Source organism: Haliotis cracherodii, unplaced genomic scaffold (genome assembly GCF_022045235.1).
Source record: "Haliotis cracherodii isolate W230 unplaced genomic scaffold, xgHalCrac1.p SCAF_13, whole genome shotgun sequence".
Classification (NCBI taxonomy): domain Eukaryota; kingdom Metazoa; phylum Mollusca; class Gastropoda; order Lepetellida; family Haliotidae; genus Haliotis; species Haliotis cracherodii.
The window spans coordinates 7,600,586-7,625,244 of NW_027266268.1; the positions used below are offsets into that span (position 1 = coordinate 7,600,586).

The 24,659-nt window shown below is 40.3% G+C and overlaps 1 protein-coding gene across 1 annotated transcript; it reads left to right on the plus strand.

Annotated features, from left to right (window-relative positions):
- The first annotated feature begins 8,189 nt into the window (after positions 1–8,189).
- LOC139459564 (ras-related protein Rab-14) lies at positions 8,190–24,130 on the plus strand. Its single transcript, XM_071241115.1, has 9 exons — positions 8,190–8,291; positions 12,802–12,891; positions 14,497–14,620; positions 14,861–14,906; positions 17,754–17,885; positions 18,077–18,143; positions 18,547–18,665; positions 18,936–19,004; positions 19,940–24,130. Exons 3-9 carry the CDS (start codon positions 14,515–14,517, stop codon positions 20,043–20,045), a joined length of 645 nt encoding a protein of 214 aa, XP_071097216.1. The 5' UTR covers positions 8,190–8,291; positions 12,802–12,891; positions 14,497–14,514; the 3' UTR covers positions 20,046–24,130.
- The last annotated feature ends 529 nt before the right edge of the window (positions 24,131–24,659 follow it).

Genomic DNA, 24,659 nt, shown 5'->3' on the forward strand with positions numbered 1-24,659 from the left:
ATAAGCTCATCTCAAGATTCAATAATTCACGTGTAAGCTCATCTCAAGATTCATGTTTCTAGGTTTGTCGGCACTGTATCTGTGCCCGTGGGTTTCACCAAAGTCTTAGACTTGAATCACTGTGGGCTTTCCTCCCACATCAGTCTGACACGTTCTGATATAACAGAACTGCCGTTCAAAATGGCGTTATCCCCAATTCATTCACTTACAATTCAGTGTTCCATTTGTATGCCCCTGTCAGACGCTGTTTTTCCTATAAAGATAGGCCGCGACTGAGGCAGTGAGGAGTCCACGGCGGTAAGTAGACGAGGGAAGGCGTGTGGGTGAGTGAGCGCCTTAGATCACATGTGGAGGACTCCGAGAATATGTGAATAGCGAGTTTATTGGGAATGAGAGTTTAATGTGAGATCATTAGTTAATAAGTCAAACAAGTTTCTGTGTGAATGAGTCAGTTAGTGAATGATTAAGTTAGAGTGTGAATTTCTTAACTGTTTAATTACAAAATGGGTAAATTATTTTATTTGCATCGAGTTGATAAGCTGCAATCTGTTTTTTAATAATAAAGATTTCGAGAGGGATTGATTGCACAAATGAGTGGGTGAGTTTCTGGGTGAGGGGACTGTTAAGAGAATGCGAGATAACACGAGAAAACATGTGAGGTATTGTGTGATTTGTTTGTTTGATGTTTGACGCCGCACTCAGCAATACTCCAGCTATATGACGGCGGTCTGTAAATAATCGAGTCTCGACCAGACAGTCCAGTGATTGACATCATGATCTTCGATCCACGCAATTGGGATCGATGACCTGCATCAACCAAGTCAGCAAGCCTGACCACCCGTTCCCGTTAGTCGCCTCTTACGGGTAAGCATAAGGTACTGTGTGAGTGAGTGAGTGAGTGAGTGAGTGAGTGAGTGAGTGAGCGAGCGAATGATTACGAGGGGATTAATGTGTGTGCAGGTGTGTAGGTTAGTTAGTTGACAACTGAGTAAATGAGCGAATTTACGAGTGTGTGGGGGAGTGAGTGACAGAGTGAGTTGGGGAATGAGTGACAGAGTGATTGGGGAGTGAGTTCGGCGAGCGAGTGAGTGAGTGAGTGAGCGGGGAGTGAACTCGGCGAGCGAGTGGGGGAATGAGTCGGTGGGTTAGTGGGGAAGTGAGTGAGTGAGTGAGCGGGGAGTGAACTCGGCGAGCGAGTGGGGGAATGAGTCGGTGGGTTAGTGGGGAAGTGAGTGAGTGAGTGAGCGGGGAGTGAACTCGGCGAGCGAGTGGGTGAATGAGTCGGTGGGTTAGTGGGGAAGTGAGTGAGTGAGTGAGCGGGGAGTGAACTCGGCGAGCGAGTGGGTGAATGAGTCGGTGGGTTAGTGGGGAAGTGAGTGAGTGAGTGAGCGGGGAGTGAACTCGGCGAGCGAGTGGGGGAATGAGTCGGTGGGTTAGTGGGGAAGTGAGTGAGTGAGTGAGCTGGGAGTGAGTTCGGCGAGCGAGTGGGTGAATGAGTCGGTGGGTTAGTGGGGAATGAGTGATAGAGTGAGCGGGGAGTGAGTCGGCGAGCGAGCGGGGAGTGAGTGATAGAGTGAGCGGGGGAATGAGTCGGCGAGCGAGTGGGTGAGTGAGTGATAGATTGAGCGGGTGAATGAGTCGGCGAGCGAGCGGGGAGTGAGTGATAGAGTGAGCGGGGGAATGAGTCGGCGAGCGAGCGGGGAGTGAGTGACAGAGTGATCGGGGGAATGAGTCGGCGAGCGAGTGGGTGAGTGAGTCGGCGAGTGGGTGGACAAGTGAGTAGATAACCGACTGATTAGGTGAGTGGGCGAGAGAGTTGGTGAGCGAGTGGGTGACTGAGCGGATGAGTGAGAGTAGGGTGAATGAGTAATTATGCGGGGATGTAAGTAATATGTCGACGAGTGAATGAGGGGGAAATGAGTGGACGGGCGAGTGAGTGAAGAAGTGAGTAGGTCAGTTAGTAGGGTAGTGGGTGGGATAGTGAGTCACATCTTAGCTTAGCAGTAAACAGCGAGGTCACATCTGAGGAGACCAGTTTCATAACCCGATGTTTTGTACACCTGTCATGGCAGTGTTGGAATATTGCTTAAAGGGCGACTATTCACACTGACACAGTCTCACGTACCAGACACGCGACTAAATACAACGCGTTGCTATGCCTCGAGATCATATACTGAGCCGCTGGTCAATGGGAGATAACTCTTCGTATTGATCACGCTTTAAGTGTTGACGCCTTGTCTCCAAGACGTGTGTGTTGGGAGCTGCAACTGTCGGTTTGCAGTGTCGCGCGGTTGACATACAGGGGACAGTTCTTTCACAGTGTTGAGTACAAATAGGTCTCTTGCGACCCATGTCCTCCCTAAATATATATACTACTTATACTAACAACAAAACGTCTCTTCACGCTAAAATGTAAGTTTCAAGAGCAGAACTTTACTTACCATGATTATATCCACAACACTTAATCCTGGGTGGAACAGATTACGAAAATGTAAACATCCTCACACTGCTCAAACTGCTTGTTGATGCCATGTGGGATTCTCTCTCACACTCCCTCTGATAATCACGGCCAGGTTAATCTGAAAACCAGGCAAATTTGTAACAGTAAGAGTCTGTACTCAGGGTAGTGGTGGTTGTCACGGTCGTGGTGGAGGTCGTAGTGGTGGTTGTGTTTGTCGTCGTTGTGGTGGTAGTGGTGGTGGTCGTGATGGTGATGGTCGGTCGTTGTGGTGGTGGTTGTTGTGGTGGCGGTTGTGGTCGTTGTGGTAGTAGTAGCAGTGCAAGTAGTGGTCGCAGCAGTAGTTTCAGTAGCAGCAGTAGCAGTAGTAGTAGTAGTAGTAGTAGTAGTAGTAGTAGCAGCAGCAGCGGCAGCGACAGCAGGAGCAGCAAAGGTAGTAGTAGTAGTAGTAGTAGTAGTAGTAGTAGTAGTAGTAGAAGTAGTAGTAGTAGTTGTAGTTTATACGCCGCTTTTAGCAATATTCCATCAATATCAAGGCGGGGGACGCCAGAAATTTTGGGGAATCGAATCAAGGCCTTCGGCGTGACAAGCGAACGCTTTAACCGCCAGTTGTGACAAGAGAAAACATGAGACAAATGACGTCAAGGCTGCAAAAGTTGTGGCCCCTGAATTCATGAAGATATTTTATTAATGCTTCGCGAAGTCTCAGGTTCTTATTCTCATCACACGTCTAAACTATACATGTGCATTCACCGCTCAGTGACATGAGCGTTGCCACAGAAGTATACAGTCACTAAATATACCGAAAACTCCCTAAATACGGTGGCCCATTAGGAACATGGAGTCTGTTTTTCAATATTTTGATATTTCACTTACTGTTATCGTAACCTTTTGCAAATTAACACGATTTGTCATACAGATGTGTGATAAATCATGTAAAAAAGAAGATATTGAATCGCTGAAAAGTGAAGCGAAATTGTCAAAAACTAAAATGAAAATGTCAAATATGAAAATGTCAAAAACGAAAATGTCAAAAACCAAACGACAATACAGAAAACTATTTTCACCGCAGTTTTCTGTTTTTTTCATTTTTGTTTTTGGTATTTTCGGTTTTGTTTTTGACATTTTCATTTTAGTTTTTGACATTTTCGCTTCACATGTCAGCGATTCAATAGCTACTTTTTCAATGTTTTCGGTTGTTTTTATACATTATTTATCACATATTTGTATGACAAATTGTGTTAATTTGCGGAGGGGGAGCAAGAAGCCAACGGGTAAAGTGTCACCAAGTGGCCTCTCCGGGCAGACGCTCTATTCACTAGACCACGGAGGCGCTCCGTCACAAAGATGCCGAACGTCTCGTGTCCATTAGCAACTTGTGGAGGAGAAGAAGATTGAGATTTATTCCAAGAAATAAAGTTATCTTATTTACAAAAGTTTATCTACGAAATAAAACAAATAAAATCCAAATGGGGTCCAGAACAATCCGAGGCAATCTAGACTTGCCAAATCATTCTAGACTTGAGTTGGACTCCTTGTTCATTTTTTCTCTGGGACCTGGGAGGGACACTTGGGGAGAAGAAACAGCTAAACTTTAACACAAGGCCAGGTTACCAAACAATCAAGCTGTGGCAGTACCTTCTCTGAACCACCATGAGACAAGAGGCCATGACACTGACAACAACAGCCTGGAAGGTTTCCACGCCAGAACAGAAGGTTGTCACACAACCACCCTGGAGCACTGTCACCTCGGGAACCACCATGAGACAAGAGGCCAGTACACTGACAACAACAGCCTGGAAGGTTTCCACGCCAGAACAGAAGGTTGTCACACAACCCTCCTGGGGCAGTGTCAGCTCTGGAACCACCATGAGACAAGAGGCCATTACACTGACAACATCAACCTGGAAGGTTCCACGCCAGAACAGAAGGTTGTCGTACAACCATCCTGCGGCAGTGTCAGCTCTGGAACCACCATGAGACAAGAGGCCATTACACTGACAACATCAACCTGGAAGGTTCCACGTCAGAACAGAAAGAATGCCAGTGAAGTAAGAAATAATTTTGATGACAAAAACATTAGCTACTTTTCTGTATAAAAATTAATAATTTAACTCTTGCGCTGAGTAATAATGCTTGTCTTGGTCATTTGAAAAAAAATCGAAATGATATGTATCACGGTATTTTTAAATTAGATATATTTGCTTTATTTACAAAATATGATGTCAAAAGGTTTTCAACAACTTATGGTTGAACGTCCATATCGTAACTATCCGGAAAATGGCGTCTTACATCCTTAATTCGAGATACAAAATTGCGGTTAGTAACAACTCGAATAATGTGAGAGCATGTTATATAGCCAGGTGCGTCTTTATATAGCCAGGTGCGTCTGCACAGTGGAACTGATAGAATAAAACAAAGATTGTCTCTCCGGGCAGACGCTCTATTCACTAGACCACGGAGGCGGTCTGTCACAAAGAAGATGCCGAACGTCTCGTGTCCATTGGCAACTTGTGGAGGAGAAGAAGACTGAGATTTACTCCCAGAAAAAAAAGTTATCTTATTTACAAATATTTATCTACGAAATAAAACAAATAAAATCCAAATGGGGCCCAGAACAATCCGAGGCAATCTTGTCTCATCATTCAGTTTGTTTTCACTTGACGCAATCAGAGTAACTAACTCAGAGAGGTAATCGGGGCTGGCGTTATGGAGGCGTGAGTTTTTATGAGTTGTGTTCCCCTCGGTAACGTCAAAACTGTATGTACTGTGAACAGACCTCTGACATGTGCTACATGCCCCTGGCTATCCCCCTACACACAGGACCTGACTCAACCCCGTTCTACTGTCTATACTCGATCTATGTCCATTGTGTCACGTGTCGTCATTGTTTATTGCTTCCTGCTACTCACACGTGACTGACTGACTGACTGATATAGGAGATTTAACGTGCGCTCTCCGACTGTAGCGTATTTCGCACACGGGCCTGGCCGGCCATTTCGTGTATTGCGGAAAGGGTGAAAGTGGTGTGTGCAACCCAAGAGGGGGCTTTTAGGGGTTGGTTATATTGAATTTTTGGAATTTTTAAATTTGGAATAAATGCCGAAGTGGGTGGAGGAGGGAACTAACGGAGCCGGGTGAGGTGGATGTTTGTATGTTTATTGGATTTTGGATTGGTAGATTAATGAGTTTTTAGATGCGCTTAATTAGATCTGTTTTGATTAGGAATACGCCTAGGGCCTTGAAGTTTTCTAGTTTATTTTGAGGGTTTATGGTCTCTGCTGACACGTGGCTAATGCCCATGTGATTCATTTGTACAGTGACATTGAGACGCTCTCTTAACCACGTTCAGGTGATGTGGGCCATGTTTGACACATGTCATGGTGCAACCAGTTCAATTATGTAATATAACCCAAATTAAGGAGAACATCCACACAGAGATATATTTCATACATGCAATGTCTCTCATTATTAGCATCGGTGGGGTAGCCTAGTGATTGAAGCGTTCGCTCGTCACGCCGAAGGCCCGGGTTCGGCAGATAGAGGGGGGGGTTATCCACACTTTTTTGTTAGCATAGCATATGAGCTAATATATTCTTGGAATGACTGCACACGAACGACAGTCATTGCCTCATTGCAAACAACAACCTTAGCTACGGAATTAAAGGGTCAGTAATCTCTGGCGTATTTCCTGCTGTCTAACACTGCCCGCTCGGGCTCACAAGCTTCTGTGTGTCGTTTTGCTCGGTAACCTCGACCGGGCGTGACAAGAGACTGGTCTGTATGAACAGCGTAAATCAGTCGATATCTATACTCATTTCTGACTGAACACCAATTGGTTACCCGTCACTACGATTTCGATGTTACAAAGGGCTCATGTTGATTAATTTTCTTTAACCTAAACAAACAGAGAAAAAGAACTGTGGAATGGATGTCGTTATTTGGAAATATCCCTCATGGTTATAGTTTAATAATGAAAAAAAAGTATCTTGTAGTGAAAGCATTTTCGGATTTCGGATTTCGTGGATAATACGATAGCTACTCCCTTGTTGTTATCCATGTTTCCTGATTTGTTTGTTTGTTTGTTTGTTGTTTAACGCCGCACTCCAGCTATATGACGGCGGTCTGTAAATAATCAAATCTGAGCCACACAATCCAGTGATTGACATCATGAGTTTCGATCTACGCAATTTGGAAACGATGACATATATCAACCAAGTCACCGTGCCCGACCACGGAGTCCGTTAGTGAACTCTTACAAAATGTATCTTCACCTCTCACGGCAAGCATGGGTAGCTGAAGACCTATTCTACCCCGGATCTTCATGGGTATTTCCTGGTATAACCTACACCCGTATCGTCACCTCTCACGGCAAGCATGGGTAGCTGAAGACCTATTCTACCCTATTGAAAAGAGTTGTGTTACCTCAGCTGGCCCACGAGACTTGAACCTCTGTGAAACACCTGAAGCAAACTTACGTGACTCAAGAGATATGAACACGAGTTTTAATTCCAGAAACGCTGTATATATATTGTAATATATTTGATTGTTACAAAGACACGTGACATCGAACAAGTTTCTTTGTTCAGCTGCAGACGTATGGGATATTGTCTTTATTTGGATATTCACGGATATGCTTAATAACATACATATAACTTTGGTCGATTGCAATTACGATATTTGAATTATGTTTTCATTCATTTGCTGCAGCATCGAACAAAATCATTCTTGTTCCTCTACGTCTTGATTGGGATGTTCTTCGATGCAAGACAGACAACACTAAGTTGCTGTTTTCATAAACCTTTTCGTTTGTAGGCGTGTATATGTTAAGTCAATGTGTAAAATATGATTCACTCAGGCAATTTATAAAATGTCTAAATATTTCAGTCATTTTACAAATTGACTGAAAAATCTGTCCATTTATTCAACAGATTGACTAAAAATTATTAAGACATTCAAATGGGCTTAAAACATCACTATAGTAGAAGCCCAAAAATAAAGAAATGTACTTTGACTTTCCTTTTCTTTAAATCCTATCATTTTCAGTCACTGGGTGGTGAAATTGAACATCAACATATTTGGAATGTGTTTGCATGATAAAATAAATGAACAGGTTTTTCAGTCAATTTGTAAAATAACTGTACATTAAGGCGTTTAATAAATTGCCTAAGTAAAAATTGTAGTAATTCTGCACATTGACTTTCACATACACACACGATAAAATAAGCAATGCTCAGGTGAAATATTATCAGGTGTGTGTGTGTGTGTGTGTGTGTGTACACGTCGATACGTTTCTTAGATAAATCTGTTGTGAGGTAATGTCAATGGATTAGTGTTGTCCAACTGCATTTGAAGCTAAAAAGTATTTATCTCTTTTTGGGGTTAAGGCTCTGTAAATCTTCTGACATACCGACCGAGCATATACACAGAAATGGAGCTTGAGAATGGAATAATGTGTGAAAGATCTACTTTGTTTTGAAAAGCAAAGCTATGGCCAGCTTTCGAATCGCATATTCATGTCCCTTATTATTTCTTCATTTCAATTCACATGAGACGATTTACTGATTTGATTGTTACTGATTTAGCAGTTAACCAGCTGGTCCTGTCCCACAAAGCGATCTTCGTACTATGACTATCGTTAGCCTATGTTAAAGTGTGGAACAGGCTCCTGCGCATTAGAAATGCACTACCTGACAGAGTTACTTCCCTTGAGTTGTCTGCCGCTAGATGGCATGGTAAACCCATCGAAAACATTGCCCGACGCCATTTTGTGATATCTTAAGGAAAGAGAGATCGAAACTGAAGCATTACTTGTCTTTTTTCTCCATTTTACGTAAGTTTACCCAATGGAATGACACTGTTAGAATGTATACCGACATATAAGACTTGCGGGTGGGTGGTATAACACTTAATCATTTGGTTTGTGCCCTTGTATTTGGGCAAGGGAGATGGAGAGGTGGTGCAAAATTCGTGTTTGTTGATGTAAATAGGAAGTAAAGTTTCAGTAAGTACACATACTGAGCTGTCTACTCTCTGGATTTATATTACGTTTATATGTGTCCGAGTTGGGATGAAGGGATATACGAGTAAACGATCGAGTATCATTTTGATGACCCTGATTGAAATGTTTTAGACAACTGTTTGTTTTGTGACACGATGGAAATAGCGTGGCGTCTGCTTCGGCAGATCTCGTGAGTCACAAGCATAATTAGAATGGAAGTCCAATGGTAACATGGAACTTTGATCTCTTTCACATTTATTACAATACAACACTTTATGTTATTTACACTGTTAAAAATATATTATTGGTTTTATTCTTTAGGGGCCCAGTGCCGTTTCTTGATGAGTCTACTGTTTCACACGTTAGGGGGTGTTGCCCTTGCTGCAATTAAAATCTAGCTGTAGTATACAGCCTTATCTCCCTTGACCTTGTTGGAATGACAGCTGTGTGTTACTAAGTGTCAGTTGTCTTGATACATTTAGTTGAAAATGAATCTCAATATGTATATACACTCAGTTTATAATGATAATTGATATGAGTTATTTTGTATGTGTATGGATAGAAATGACCTGTGTAGACCTGCAAGTTAATGCTTCCTGTCTTATGAACTAGGCAAGTCCATGAAATGTTTAGAATTGTATTTTCTGCCTCTTCCTTATCCATCTTCACCATAGTTATCTAAGTAAAATAATAAATGTACTGTAAATCACAATCCAAACACTGTTTGATGTAGTCTCAAAGGCCTCAAATATTTTTACTGGACAATCTCCAGACATCAGTGGCTATTGCCCCTGACTGTTAGAGATTCCATTTACAAAACAAAACAAAAGTTTCTATTTGGCAAATGCCAAAAAGTCTTGTCTTTCTGAGCTATTGCTTAAAGAATAATAACATATTGCCCATTATTGGCTTCAACTGCAATAAGCTTGTAATATTTTTCCCTTTCGAATAAAATGATCTGCAACATGTTCAAAGAGATTTATGCTTATGTATACATGTCAGAATGTCTTTTGCATATTGTTGAAGTCTGCCAGATAAAGTACCTTCATCTGTCATGCTTATACATGCTGATTCATAATTAAATCACCATTGATACATGTTTGAAAGATTAATCATTATTTGTGTTATGAGTTAACTTACTGTGTTCAAATGTTTTCATCATATTTGTTGTCAAACCCATTTCCTCTCCATTGACCATGCTGACATGATAATCATGAAACAAATTAATGTTGAACCAGTAGAATACCTTATAAGATCATTTCACCTCTAACAGAATCATAAAAAAATTACAAAGACTCAAAGGAATGCTTTGTAAGTTAGTTTGGTTAACAAAAAACAGCAGGTTTCAAAAGTGCAGTTTGGGAGGCCATGCCAATGTGATACTCCCATGCAAACTGGCAAACAACTGCTATTGAAACTGTCACAGTTTGATGTCTATGTACAGGGCTAATGAATTCTCTTTTGTTTGCCTCACCTCTAAAACTGACCTACCATAATCATCGTTAATATAAGCGCCCTGCTCCATTAAGCACACCTGACCAACTTCTAGACTGACCTGTAAGTAATCCATAAACATGTTATAAGCGTCTGGTGCTAAGCCCGAAAATTTACATGCCAATCTGTATTATCTTGTGCATATTACAGTTCTTTTCACAGTCAGCACAGCAGTGTAGAAAAAGGTATGTTACTATCATTGAAACAGTTTACATTTAAACTAAGTCTGCTTTCTACTGCTTGATTTCTGACAACAAAGTCTTCTTGTCTATGGTTTTAATAAGCCCAACCCTGTGTCCAGCGATAAGAGTAAGCATGCTAGTGACTAGTTGTTTTATCACCCATATCTGGTAATTTGACATAAGCATCCAGTCTGAAAATTATAAGTGAAATGAGCCTAGGACTTGTTGGAAATGACCAATAGTGTCTACCCCTATTGTATCTAACATGTTTGATTTAATACCAATTTTCTGTTGTATCGACAGGATGGTGTTGTAATTTTGACATATTTGCGAAAAGCTAAGAACCATTGACCATGTTGACACAGGTTGGAATGAGCACAGAACCATTGTGGGATGCTAATTAGACACATTGTTGTTAGTGTACATATGATACAGAAGGGATGTTTCATCTTTCCTTTCAGAATGACCAATTACAGTGATTGTCTGAGCACTGTTCTTATTACACATATTACATGGGCTTATTTGATATGATTACCACCTCATTAACAGGCTCACATCATAACACTTACTCCCCATGGGAAGTCTAGGGTAGAATAGGTCCCTAATGTTGGCCTAAAAGGTGACTTAATGGATCGTGTGGTCATTCTCTGTGACTTGGTTGTCTGAACTTGTCTTATCATACCTCAACAGCATGGGGCGTTGCTGATTATATCAATCACTGTTTTATCTGGTCTATTCTCTAACTATTCGCAGGTTGTCGTGGCGTTGCATAAGTGTTGCTGACTGGTATTAGACATTAAATGAAACAGCAAAAGCATTTGATGTCATTATGCAGTTTTGTTAATTGCAGATGTTACTGAATATTTCTAGGCACACACTCTGCCCCAGTTGTGAATAAGTTGTTTTTTTTGTTGATGGAATATAGAAAGTTAGGCTTTTGGCAAATGACAAAGCAATGTATCTATTTGTATCCAGCTTTATTTGTATTTATTCAGTACTTTCATTAAGTATTTGTATGTCTTAAACATGTTAAAGGTATTTGCATACCATATTTTCTTGTGTGTAATGTGGTATTTCATATATGGGGCGTAGTTAAGATTTACATCATATTATTACAGGGGAATGAACATGAGATAACAAACTTGGTCAATGAAAATTGTGATAAAACATCACTATTGACATCTTGTTATTTTCAGTGCTGTTTTTACTCTCTCTTTTTTAAATAATCATATACATAGCACTTGTGACTTATGGAATAGTTTGATGAATCACTGTTTTAGGTTTTCACCATGTTCACAATCATGAAAACAATGTTGACACATGAAAATCAAACAACAACTAATATGACTGTCAAAGTATGTGGCATTTATGATATATATCATGTATTCTCTGACAACTATGGTTCATTTTCTGGATCAATAGCAGTAAGCTGATCTTGGTAACTGTAAATAACTGAGTTGGTGCGATCTGCCAATCAATTCACACAATTGGAACTATAATGAATGAAATTTTGAATAAAATTAATATAATAGATTACAAGTATAAAGCCACATAAACAGTGCATACTTATGACCAGATAGTGTTATAATAAAGGATTATTGTTCATACATCATTGCACATTTGTTTTGACATCCCTTTTCTGGTGTTTTGTGCTGAAGGTAATGTCATTGCTTGGGGAAAAATAATCAAAATTCACTGTCTGCATATGTTATGCTCTACACAGCACATGTATGATAATTGTGTTGTTTTTTCCAGCATGTTCAGTAGTATACATGATACGATCATTGACAAGTTTAGCTGAACACTCACACGGTTGACCATGGTTGACAGTTACCAAAACCAGTGCATAGTCCAATAAAAATTTGGTAACAGACTAGACGTCCAGTTCGTAAACAGCATGGATTTCAACATGCAGATTTCCGTTGACTGCAAGATTTGCAAAGGGTCAACTGGGCATCAGTAGATATTTTCCAAATCTGTTCATGTTTCTGATCTAGGTGGTCAAGTGATTTGATGCACTAGTCGAGGTAAGACCTGTTTTATTACATAAGAGATCTTGACTATTGATCAGATCATCATGACCGGGTGCTGCCATTTTGTTTGAAGAACACACAAGTGATATGAGAGGTGGTGTCTGATTGGTCAATAGAAGGGACATAAAATTCCAGCCTAATTTGGCAAGGTGGAAACTGGACTTTCATTGTCAGTTAACGCACTTGCCACAGGAAGATGAAATATCTTTAAAAGAATAATGGAATAATATTTTGTTCTCAAATTGCCTGCCAAGGACACTTTGTTTGGAATCATAGATAAATTCCTGCAATGACAATGATCCCAGTCTGAAGAACTGAGGCAGGCTGGTAATAGCAGACACTATGGCCGTGATGACAAACAGGGAGCCATGTGTTACAACAAGGTTAAGATGGGCTGATTTATGTTAAGAAGTCTTGTAGTACCCTGAAATAGACATGATAACTGCAGTATTCAAAACTAAGCATGAAAATCCAAGGGCTAACCCTAAGGTTAAAAGTTCAAGATTTAGGGGGGCCCCTAGATTAAATACCATAAGGACCTCAAGGACCCAAGACTCCCACTCATTTCAATCACTAACTCTGTACAATAAGATGCTCAATATAACGATAAAATGTATTTTCTTTATATTTCAGAAGGGTAAAATCAGGTCCTCCATTTGCCTCAACTTGCACATGCTGTGTTGATTGCTTGAAGAATTTATTCATCTTTCTATATCATATTAGGTAAGTTACTCTGCAGAAATACAGACACTGTCATTCTTAAAAGTCAGTTGAAGGGTAGTGGGGTAGCGTAGTGGTTTTTTCGTTTGCTCATCACGTCAAAGACCCAGGTTCCATTCCCCACAACTCACTCACTCTTTGCTTGTCACTCCAAAGACCCAGATTCGATTTCTGATGTCCCCCCGTCATGGTATTGCAGGAATATTGCCAAGAGTAAAACCATAGTCACTCACTTACTCACTCAAAGTTAGTTGCTTGAATGATTGAAATGCAGTGATCTCAGTACACTATTATTGCATACATCAGTTCTGTGTGTTTATACTATATAGAGGTAGAAGGACAACATGTACAATAGCGTCTTGTTTATTTAGTTACTGTCAGCAATTGTCAATCTCAAAAACATTTTCTGTGTTAATTCATTGATTAGATATGTCAGGCCTCAGTTTAGATCAATTATCAGTTGACTGTAATAAGTCACTGATGCATCAATGCTAATCTTGTTGGTAATGGTACATAAAATGTTTTGTTCTGTATTGATATTTTTTTACTACATTTGCAAATGTTTCGCTAATATGAAATCAATCACCTGCTCAGTCAGATGGTCTGACAACATGCACTGATGGACATTTTGGACCATAGATTCAATCTGTTCATGTACCAGGCCCTGTTTCTCACAGAGATCTCAGTGCTTTGTCTCTTGTTACTTCTGTATGTTATCATAGTTATAGATTTATGATAATCATAGTGTTAAGACTTTTTGCTCTGTGGAACACAGTACCCTAGACATTTGGTCATTGACCCAATATACATGATATAATGTCATACTGGTGAATTGTAGAGAACAATACAGAAATATGGCAACCATTGAAAAACCGAATGGCGAATTTCTGTATAGTTTTGACATTTCATACTGCACAGTTTCTTCATTTTCTCACTTCATATGATAATTAGTTTGATATTTTGATAGTTTGGAAAACAATCTTCATGTGGCATAAATATGGACCAATCTGAAACACTATCAGCAAATTGGTGTAGAGTCCCAAATGATCCTGAGAAATGCATGCTATGGTTATGTCAGTGCAGATATCTTGGATAAGGTCCATAGTATCTCATGCATGTTGTGGACCGCCTCTGTGGTCTAATGGGAGAGTCCGCCTAGAGAGCAGAGCGGGGATTCGATCCCCGGCCGCGTCATACCAAAAGACGTTAAAAGATGGTACTTGTTGTTACCCTGTATGGCACTCGGCATTAAGGGGCTAAAACAAGGACTGGTCAGCTTGGAGTCAGTATGCTGTGTCTGAGTGGGGTATTCATGTTAAACTGCGGCATGGTATCTCAGTGAGCTAGCACCATAAATCGGCATCAGTCTGGACTAGTACAAGCAGCCACACAAACACACACACGTCCATGTATGTCGCTATATAAGTGCAATAATCTTGGACGCGAGGCTAAACCCCATTTCACCTCACCTCACCTCACCTCATGCAAATAAACTTCGATGTCATTGATATATTCTGTTACCCATTGATTGACATAAAGGTAGTCTAGTCTTGAGTCCCTGTGTAAGTTAAATATCATGTGACATGGTAACACTGTCTTTTCTTCCAGGTTATACCAGTAGTCAAGATGGCCGCCGGCCCGTACAACTACAGTTATATTTTCAAATACATCATCATTGGTGACATGGGTGTTGGCAAATCCTGCTTGCTCCATCAGTTCACAGAAAAGAAATGTAGGTACCACCAGTATTAAAGTCAGTGAGGGACTTATGTGCGATTTATGTATGATTAAGTACCAGTGACGGGCTCATTGGGGAAACAACTCTCTGCATGTTGTACTCTGGGATGAATGTCCTTTGCATAAATAATCTTCACTGAAATATGGGCATTCAGAAATGCAATCAGGAATTATTTATCACTACCCTAAAATGCGCAGTTCATATTTGTGATCAACTTGTGTTGTTTTTTTTCAGTTATGGCAGACTGTCCTCATACAATAGGAGTGGAGTTTGGAACAAGGTATGGGTGATAGTAGATGCTCTGGAATGTACCGTCCCAAGTGGAAATTGCAATATTATCATATATATCTTTACTTATCCTACATTACTCTTTGATGCATTTACTGATTTTTTTACAGGAAAACGAAGCTGTGTGAGGTCCAGCTGAAAAAAAAGTTGTTCCAACCTGTTGTGAGGCAGACCAACCACAGCACCCACGTAACCACGGAAGTGCTGATGTAACATATCTGTACATTACTGACTTACAAGTCATTTTTGACCTTGTTTAAGCTGTCTACTGACATCCTTTGCGTTGTTTTATATTCTACTTCCTATGGCTTGTGACTTCATTTCTTACCATGTATTTGTGCCATTGAATTAATATATTGCGCTTGAAAATGGCTATTAGTCACAGTAAATATCACATATATTGTTCCAAATATTCTCATTTTGATTTTTCCATGTGGTCACGGTCTCATGTCATTTATTTTTGCTTATTGCTTGGTAATTCCTTTTATATTGTATGAACCTATTTTAGTTGTGGATATTAAACTGCTTAAAGTGCAGATTTATACCCTGTTGTATTAAGTGCCACGATAGCAAATTTGGCAGGGATCCTCACCCCTTGTGTTTAGATTGCATCGCTACCATGTGCATTAGCTGCTAAGTGCAGCCTCTGCTCTTCCTTCTCTCCTACAGCCTTTCAAGAAGTACCAGGGGGTATCGAAGAATACTGTCACCTTAATTGATGGGCGTGACCTCTCCTTCATCTCTTCACGTGCCAACGACAGAGCATTTACCTTCTCCTCAGGCTCCGATGACGCCTGAACCTCTTTAGGCACCAACGACTACACAGGCACAGCACCTATCTACACTTCCATAACCACCCAGGTGCCACCCCTCCTAGATGACAGCTACCCAAGCTCATCACCTATTGTCAGCACCTCTGAGCAGTTGCATATCGCCTCCTCTGGTGCTGACGCCTCAGGGATTCGGACCTCTAACTGGTTATCCATCTGCAAGCGCCGCCTCAGGCATCACACATTGATCTGTCCTGGATGCAGACATTTACTCAGTCCATGTTCCAGCAGTCGATGGCGCCTCAGTTGATCCCTACATCTGTGCTGCCTTCAGAATCTGCACATCACCTGCTTTAGCACCAGTGCGTCAGGGATTCGATCTGCCACCGGGTTTCCCATCTACATAGATGCCCTTCCAGCAGGTGCAGCCTCAGCCGTTACAGGCGCCCAACATGGACCCGTCCTGCGTAGTGCCTCTAATAATGTGTGCAGATCATATGGCTTCCACTCGGACTCATCCGAAGGTCCTTTTGTGCCAGTACAGCGAATCTTCCCCTGAGAAGGACACTCATCTCAGTCGTAACCAAGTCCCTTACTTGATTCTTGACTGTTTGACCGTCGCTACTCCATCACTTGGCCTGGGCATGGATAAACGAAGCACTAATTTGGTCCTAGCCTACCTCCATTCCGCTGTATTCAATGCTGAAGGATCTGGTCTTGGCATTGGATGAAGAATTTACGATATTATTTTTATCACCGGCATTCAAGGGTCCTCTACTTTAGGAAGGACAATTTCCCACTTCAGTGTCCCCTCAGTTCTTGCCTGAAGTTCCCGCGCAGGATGTTCCTGGAGATCCAACACAGTCTTTGTAAGTCATTACCTGAGGGCCATGGCCTTGGAAGGCATCAGAGGTGTACACAGTTCTGACCCCCTGGTTGTCACCAATCCAAGCACACCATTGAAATTTTCCAGTTGTCCAGAGCTATCAGTGTTTCGCACGACAGATAGGAAGGTCTCTATGCTATGAGCATTGGCTCGGTAAGCATGTCCTCCGCAAGATCCGAGTGGTCGCCTCCACCATGTCTTGCCAACCCCAAACGACATTTCTTCGGAGTCCAGAGCAGGCCTTTCAAATTGAAGTGCAAGGGAACACTGTATGCCCGTCTCCATTTCCGTCAGATACATCAAGGAGTATTGCAGGATAAGTTGAACATTTTGTAAAATCTAAATGTTTTTTACATTTGTATACTTATCCTGCATTACTATGTCTTAAGTGGCCCACCAGTCGCAGAGTTGCCTCCCCAGGGTGTCTTGAGATGTTACGATCAAGATGCAGATACGTGACATCAGCATTATCATGGTTGCCGTGTGGTGGGTCTGCCGCACAACAGATTGGAATAATTTCTTTTCAGCTTGACCTCATGCAGCTTCATTTTACTGTCAAAAGAAAGCAGTAAATGCATTAAGGAGTAATGCAGGATAAGTATACAAATGTAAAAAATATTTAGATTTTACTAAACCTTGATGCATGAATCATATTCAGAGAGTATTGTTGGTCATTGTCATTTTTGCAGTTTGTGACTTTAGTTTCAAGTCCAAGTCTAGAAAATGTCTTCCTATATAGCAAGAGCAAATGGTTCTAGTCCATACATTCACTCTAAGTGTTACAGAAATTACTCAAAAAGACATTCAGGGCTGGTAGGCTCTAGAGTCTTTGGTACAGACCCCATTTGTTGACCTTTGTTTTAAGTTTGTTATAATTGTTCAGTTTTTTAAAAGGCCAGCAGATCCAAATGACCCAAAGATGACTTGAAAATTACATCCACATTTCATTATCACCTAAATTACAAACAATTTAAGTTGGTTATTGGTATTTATGTAACCCTGTATCTATCACAGCACTGGTAAATCTATGTATGTGTGTCAGCAGTAGCAAATAGCAGGTTTGTTATTTTGATATTGTACTGAAAGTATGAAATTTGGTCAATTAAATTAATATTCCTTAATTCAAATTGTTGCAGAACATTGTCATACTGGTGTTGATCTATGTGAACCATATTGTTGTCAGAATTATTGAGGTTGCTGGCCAGAAGATCAAGCTGCAGATCTGGGACACGGCCGGGCAGGAGAGGTTCCGAGCAGTCACTCGCAGCTACTACAGGGGGGCGGCCGGGGCACTCATGGTCTACGACATCACCAGGTAGAGTTGTTGTCCTTTATTCAAAGCAAGATCGTCATATCCCAACCATCGACCATTGCCCAGTGATGTAAGTTCTGTAATTCACTGAGAAGAGTTACTTCCCTTAGCCTACAAGATTTGCTGGTTATGAGTTCCAGTTAGCTTGCATCCTGTGTAAGGCCGTATGTGCAAGAGAGTGTTGTATGTTTCAGGAGGAGCACCTACAACCACCTGAGCAGTTGGTTGACGGACGCCAGAAACCTCACCAACCCAAACACAGTAACTACTTTCATAGTTCTCCTTGTCCAGACAGAGGGCAGCCTGCCTCTTCATGGCAGGAACAAATTGTCACATTTCTCAAAATATTATAACACAACAAGGGAAATAACCACACTTGCTTGTCAAGGGGATTTGAAGTTTTATCATATGTCATTCTTGTCAGGGTTGGGGGGGTTGAAAGGAAAACAGCATGATTTCTTGTTTTTGTTTGAAAACACCTGTTGGGAAAGGGTTTGAATTATGGTTAGAGGGGTCAAAATGTAACTGCTTCAAAAAGGGAGTTATTCATTGTTCCTATTGGGGCCATTTCACCAATCCCAAACCAGTTTGTGAAATATTAGTGCTTATTTTAATGGCAGGTTGCATTTTGAGAGGTGTACATAAAGTACATGTGCTGTTGTAGGTTATTTTCCTGATCGGTAACAAGTGCGACCTTGAAGCCCAGCGAGACGTTACATACGAGGAAGCCAAACAGTTTGCAGAAGAAAATGGCTTGATGTTTCTTGAGTGCAGTGCTAAAACGTTAGTATTCACATTGTTAGAATTTACAAATGAAATTTGAGGTTTCATTGTCATAACCCTTATAATAAAGGGGTCCTTACATTAAGAATGCATGAAAACTCAAGGATGTCCTTGTTATATTAACAGAATATGGATTTTACATTACTTGATCTTCAAGTCACGTGACCTATTCATTCATGCTACAATTTTACTGACACTGGTGGTTTCAAGTGATAAAACTCTTAAAGTCTTGCATTCTGTATTATATTGAGAATATTGCTTGCCTTCCAGTGGAGAGAATGTAGAGGACGCTTTCTTAGACACAGCAAAGAAAATCTACCAGAATATACAAGATGGCAGGTGAGTCCTTTGTCTCTCTCATCCTCTCCCACTATACGTTACAACTTTGATTTGCTTTAAGATATATTTTAAAAGGATCTACATATAATCACTTCCAGAAACATGATCAATTAGTTGTCTTGCAAGTTTATCACCTAGCAGTATGAAAAGTTATATGACCAAAATAACTTCTTGACATTAAACCTGAATGGTCCAAGTGAAAGAGATATTGCGTCTAGGGCACTATTGATACCCGTGCTCGTTGAAAGTAGTAATGTTTAAGACCTTCGTCACTTTGGGCTTTCCACCAACATCCAACTGATATAACACTGTGATATAACTGAAATACTGTTCAAATGAAAGACACTTTTAGGATGTAATACTTCGAACGAATCCTACCTCGCAATGATTTAGCAATTCTCTGCCTGAGATGGAAATGCCATTCAAGGAATAAAATGTGACAAACAGAGTTGTTATATGGTGATTGATTTTGTTGGATGGAAAGCTACAGACCTGTTAAACCATGTCCCACTCCATCCCAAAAGTTAAGGAATATTTAAGATTTATATACGACATCAACTTTTGAACTGCTCCCTAACATGATTCGTGGGAACGGTGGGGTAGCTTTGTGGTTCAGGCGTTTGCTCGCTGGAGACCAAGCTTCCATACCCGAGATGGGTACAATGCGTGAAGCCCATTTCTGGTGTCCTCTCTCCTCGATATTGCTGGAATATTGCTAAAAGCGGAGTAAAACCTCTCGCTCACTCACTCACTCACTCACTCACTCACTCACTCACTCCAGTATTTTGGTGAGTCCCCTATTTGCTGAGGGAATATGATTCCCCTCACATGACATGTTTCATAACGATCTGTATTATTACCTTTCTCTCAAGGGACACGTGATATTGAAACACTGTGTAGCAGTACAGCCATAGTAATGATTGTGATTATTTCAGCCTGGACCTGAATGCGGCTGAGTCCGGAGTACAGCATAAGCCAGCCACACCACGCAACGCCCTCAATACGGATCAGACCCCCAACAAAGAGGGCTGCGCCTGCTAGTTAACAAGCCAGGCTGGCATCTTAACAAGCATTGGTTCTGCCTTCAATTCAGTCATTCCAGCGCCAACTGTCCACTGCTTGTATGCATACAGCAGTACGCACGATGCAGTGTCGATATCAATAGCTGACAGTTGCCGACAGCGTTCATCCTCCACGTCATCATCACCATCACAGGATGTGACCCCAGCATCATCAACGTCTTCACACATCCTATTGGCTCTTACACCAGTTTGTTCCAGCCAATCAGAGATCATTCAAGTATTCAAGCTGGGTAATTTGCTATGTTCATAACTGCAATCTGATTGGTCAGTACCAGTTTGAATGGAGCTCATTTGCCAGCTGTTACAAGTTGATGTTGTAGCTGATTGGTCAGTTCTTTGAATGCTTGCAGCTGATCGGATGTGTGAGGACTGATGTCACTTCTCTTTATGTTCATCTATCTCTTACTGTTGTCAGACATGGACACAGGTAACCTAAGTCTATAACATACACTTGAAGTTTATACATCAATATCTCACAAATTATGAATTCTAATTTGAAAGGTGAGATTGCTTGAGTGATGGTCATGAGCATTTTCATTTCAGTAACCATAATGCTTATCATTTGATTTATTTATATTTTGTTATATTCCTGATGATTGTTCAAAATGACATTAATTTTTAATATAGCATGAAAATCAGTTATGAATTTTCTGTGAACCGAAAATACTGGAGTATCTATGTTATTGAATAAATAAACCTAAAGGGATGATTCCGCTACTCTTCAGTCCATGATAATTGATAATTAGTTGGTTTTATTTATTTTTCTGAAAGACAGGTCCAGTGTGTTTATTCTTGGGTTAGCCTAAAACTCAGAACAAACTTAAATGTCATGTTTATCAGTTGAAATATATTTGTAGTACTTTGAAGACCCTGCTCTGGAGAAGTTACAAATTGTTCATTACTCTAGGATGAAGCAGTAGCCTCCTCTCCATCTTCTGTTCCTAAGTTTGTGTGTTTGTCGGGTCAGTGGTTGTTGTGTGTGTAGATACAACGTTGTTTACCTCTGCTGAGTGCAGGGTTGGTAGACAACCCAATTGTGCTATAGTGTAAAGTTTGTTTTTGTTATGCTCAAGATCATTATGTATTGTTTCATATTTATTATTGGGGACTGAGCAATGTATAGCAGTTGTATATAGCTTATTGTGACGCTTACCTTACGCAACCCACTAGACAGGCACATGCTTAGTTTTAATCTATGTAAATTGTACAGTGTCCATCACATATTTCATAGAGGTGAACTTTCAGAATGATCAGTGAGAGAAGGGGCAAATACATGTAGTCATGACACTGATGATATCTAAATTGGACAAAAATGAAACAATTTGGATTTTAAAAAATATACTACTTTAAAGAAGCTAAAGAACACCCAATTCTTCATGTTACATGTTTCATGGCATGACAGAATAACAAGTTATATTAATGAATAGGGTGTTCTTTAACTTCTTTTGAGTAGTATATCTGTGTGCCCAAGATGGTTCTATTGAAATAGATATTTTACCTTTATCACGATGAACATGCTGCTTAGAAGTTTATAATGATCTCTGACGCTTTAGTATTTATTGTCAGTCAACTTTTCATGAATATTTTTGTTAAAAGGACATCCAGTAATCTTTACTGGCAACAAAATCACAAGGTGTTTGTTTAAGGGGAACATGTGAGGGCACTTATTCTACAGTCACCCAGGACTAGTAATCATGCCAGTGTGCAGGATCACAAGCCCACTTGGAAATTGTTTAATGCCAGTTCTTCCCACTGGAAGATGACATGAAGTCTGAAATATATAAACGTGAGGGGGCACAGGGTGTCCAATCATCTGAGGTGCTGCAATTCACTGTGCAGAGTTACGTCCTTTGAACACGCCAGAAATCTATGATTGTGGTTTCGAATCCAGGTTCGCCCCTATTATGATTCTAGGTTTGTCAGCACCATACCCGTGCTCGTGGGTTTCACCAAAGTGGTAAACGTCTGAGACCTGCATCACTTTGGGCTTTCCTCACACATTAAGCTGTCACATGGTGATAAAACTGGATACTGTTTAAATCGGCATTAAACCCAATTCACTCAGTTTTAATCTTTAATACATAATCATTGTCATGGCATACCAGTGACAGAAAAGCTGTTTGTTATTTGGGTGTTCATGTTCATGTTGCCCCTACACTTGGCAGTCCTAAGGTGAACTGTTTGATAATGTTATCAGGTAGAGCTTCTCACAAAGTGGTAGTTGTGATTAATGGATATTACTATGTACTCTTGCTCTTATAGCCATTCGAAGTATGAGAGGCCCAGTAATCTTAGGCTGTCATTTGTTGTGCAGACTTTTGCCCATTAGCCATTTTAAATTCCATCTCAGTAACGATCCTTGATTGTGATGCTTGGTTTGTCAGCTCCATAGCCACTCCTTGGTTTCATCAAAGTGTTGAATGTCTACAACCTGTATCACTTTGGGCTCTCCTCCAAGTTAAGCTGACATTGATAGGAGTGAAATAACTGGTCGGCTTCAAGCCTAATTCACCACTCACTAACAGTTGTTCCATTATTTCTGGAAACCACATCTCAAACTTCCCCCAAATACCACCAATCTGTTTATAATGTCAGTGTTGCTAGGATCAGTTTGTGTGACGATGACATTGTGGTCCATGTTGATGCAGATGGAGCTTCATATTGAAAACACCACCATCAGGTCCAGGTCTGTAGCACTGGAGGTGTATACCACAGCTTAATACTGATGATTTCATTTCCAAATGCGTCACATTCTGGTCATGAATCACTATCTATCCAAATTGTTTTGATCTTATTATTCATGTTACTCATGTATTAACTTCTGTTGGTAGTAGTGAAGTATTTGTCACCTACAGATAATGTAGCCTCAGTTGTGAGGATGAGGCTAGGTGAGAGTTGTTTCCCTTTATTTTGTTACTGTAGACCTCTGCACATTGTTTGAATCTTGCATTTGAGAAGTAATTATGTAATCTCTTGTGATATGAATACTTATGTCTGCTAACATAGTACAGTCAATTACTTCTTCTTTCTATAGTCATGTGTTCACCTGAGTATGTACTTGCAGTCCTTCAATAACCCAGTTTCATAACAGTGAGATTAAATGTCAATTTTGATGTACAAAACATTTCAAAAATAAATCATAGCAAAATATCAATTTAACTATGGTATCATGAATATATTTGTTATGGTTATTATAAACAATGAAATAATTTATAAGATGTTGTAGGAATCTGTAAAAGTAAGGTTTGTTTTACAGTGTTCAGTGGTGATGTTTTCCAAACAACTACTTTTCTAGTCTGGTTGCATCACAAGATGTTTTAATAATCACGGTTTACGGTAATGGTTGAAATTACTATTTTATGCATATTGTGCATATACCTCCTTTATATGTCCTAGTTAAGTTATTAAGTGATGGGTGATACCAGAGAGTAACATAGAGGAAGATTGCTTTTGTGATGTGATTAGAAAATTCTATTTTTGATCAACTTTGAGAAATGAGATTGTAAGATGTAAACTGTTGTGGCTTCAAGATACAATACAAACAAAGAACATGAAATCAGAGTGACAAGGCCGGTTGATACATTGTAACAATTACTTTGTCTGTGTCATATTAAGGCAAAAATGCCAAAACTATCATTTATTTCACCAAAAATATTTTTAATGTTTTAAATCCTTTATGATAATTCCATCAGATATTATTAACAATGTAACAGGTTATTGTCACAATCCTCCAGCAAAGCTACCTGTTACAGTGAATTTTTGACATAGTTACCCCTTATTAGTTAAGCATTAAGTTCATCTGTTCAACGGCCTTGTGCACAAAATGGTGTATAATGTGGAAGATGTCATTGGCACTGTAGGTAAAAAACAGCCTCCCTCGAATCTGAAGAGGACAATATGCACTGGTTGTCAATTCCAATGTGATATTCTTGTACTTCTGCTGTGTTGTGTAAATTCTCTTTCATGCAATAGTAGGTAGCACTCGATAATTGGGCATATGAAAGACATAATATAAACTACAAGTAATAAAGAGATGATGTATATAAAGTGATGAAGGCTTGTGTTGTTTTTGATCTAGCAGTGTCAGGACAAGAGAGAGGCTGTGGTTGTTTTTGTTCTACCAGCCGACCTGATTTAGCTATGTAAAAACAAAAGAGAGGCTGTGTTCTTGGATCTACCAGCTTGCCTGATCTAGCGATGTGAGAGAAAGAAGAGGCTATTCTTGGATCTACCAGCTTGCCTGATCTAGCGATGTGAGAGAAAGAAGAGGCTATTCTTGGATCTACCAGCTTGCCTGATCTAGCGATGTGAGAGAAAGAAGAGGCTGTTCTTGGATCTACCAGCTTGCCTGATCTTGCCATATGCCGCTCCCATGTTTGTTTATGACCTGCACCACTTTGACCCAATGTTCCCAAGCAGCATTAACCCCCAAAGACTAAGGTACCCATCATATTATCACAACGCTGTGTCAGTGTCTGCAGGTGTTGAAGGATGGAAGTGGAATAACTGCTGTCAAAATATAGAACACTTATTTATTTAATAATACTTCTAATGTTATAATTACTCCTCTACA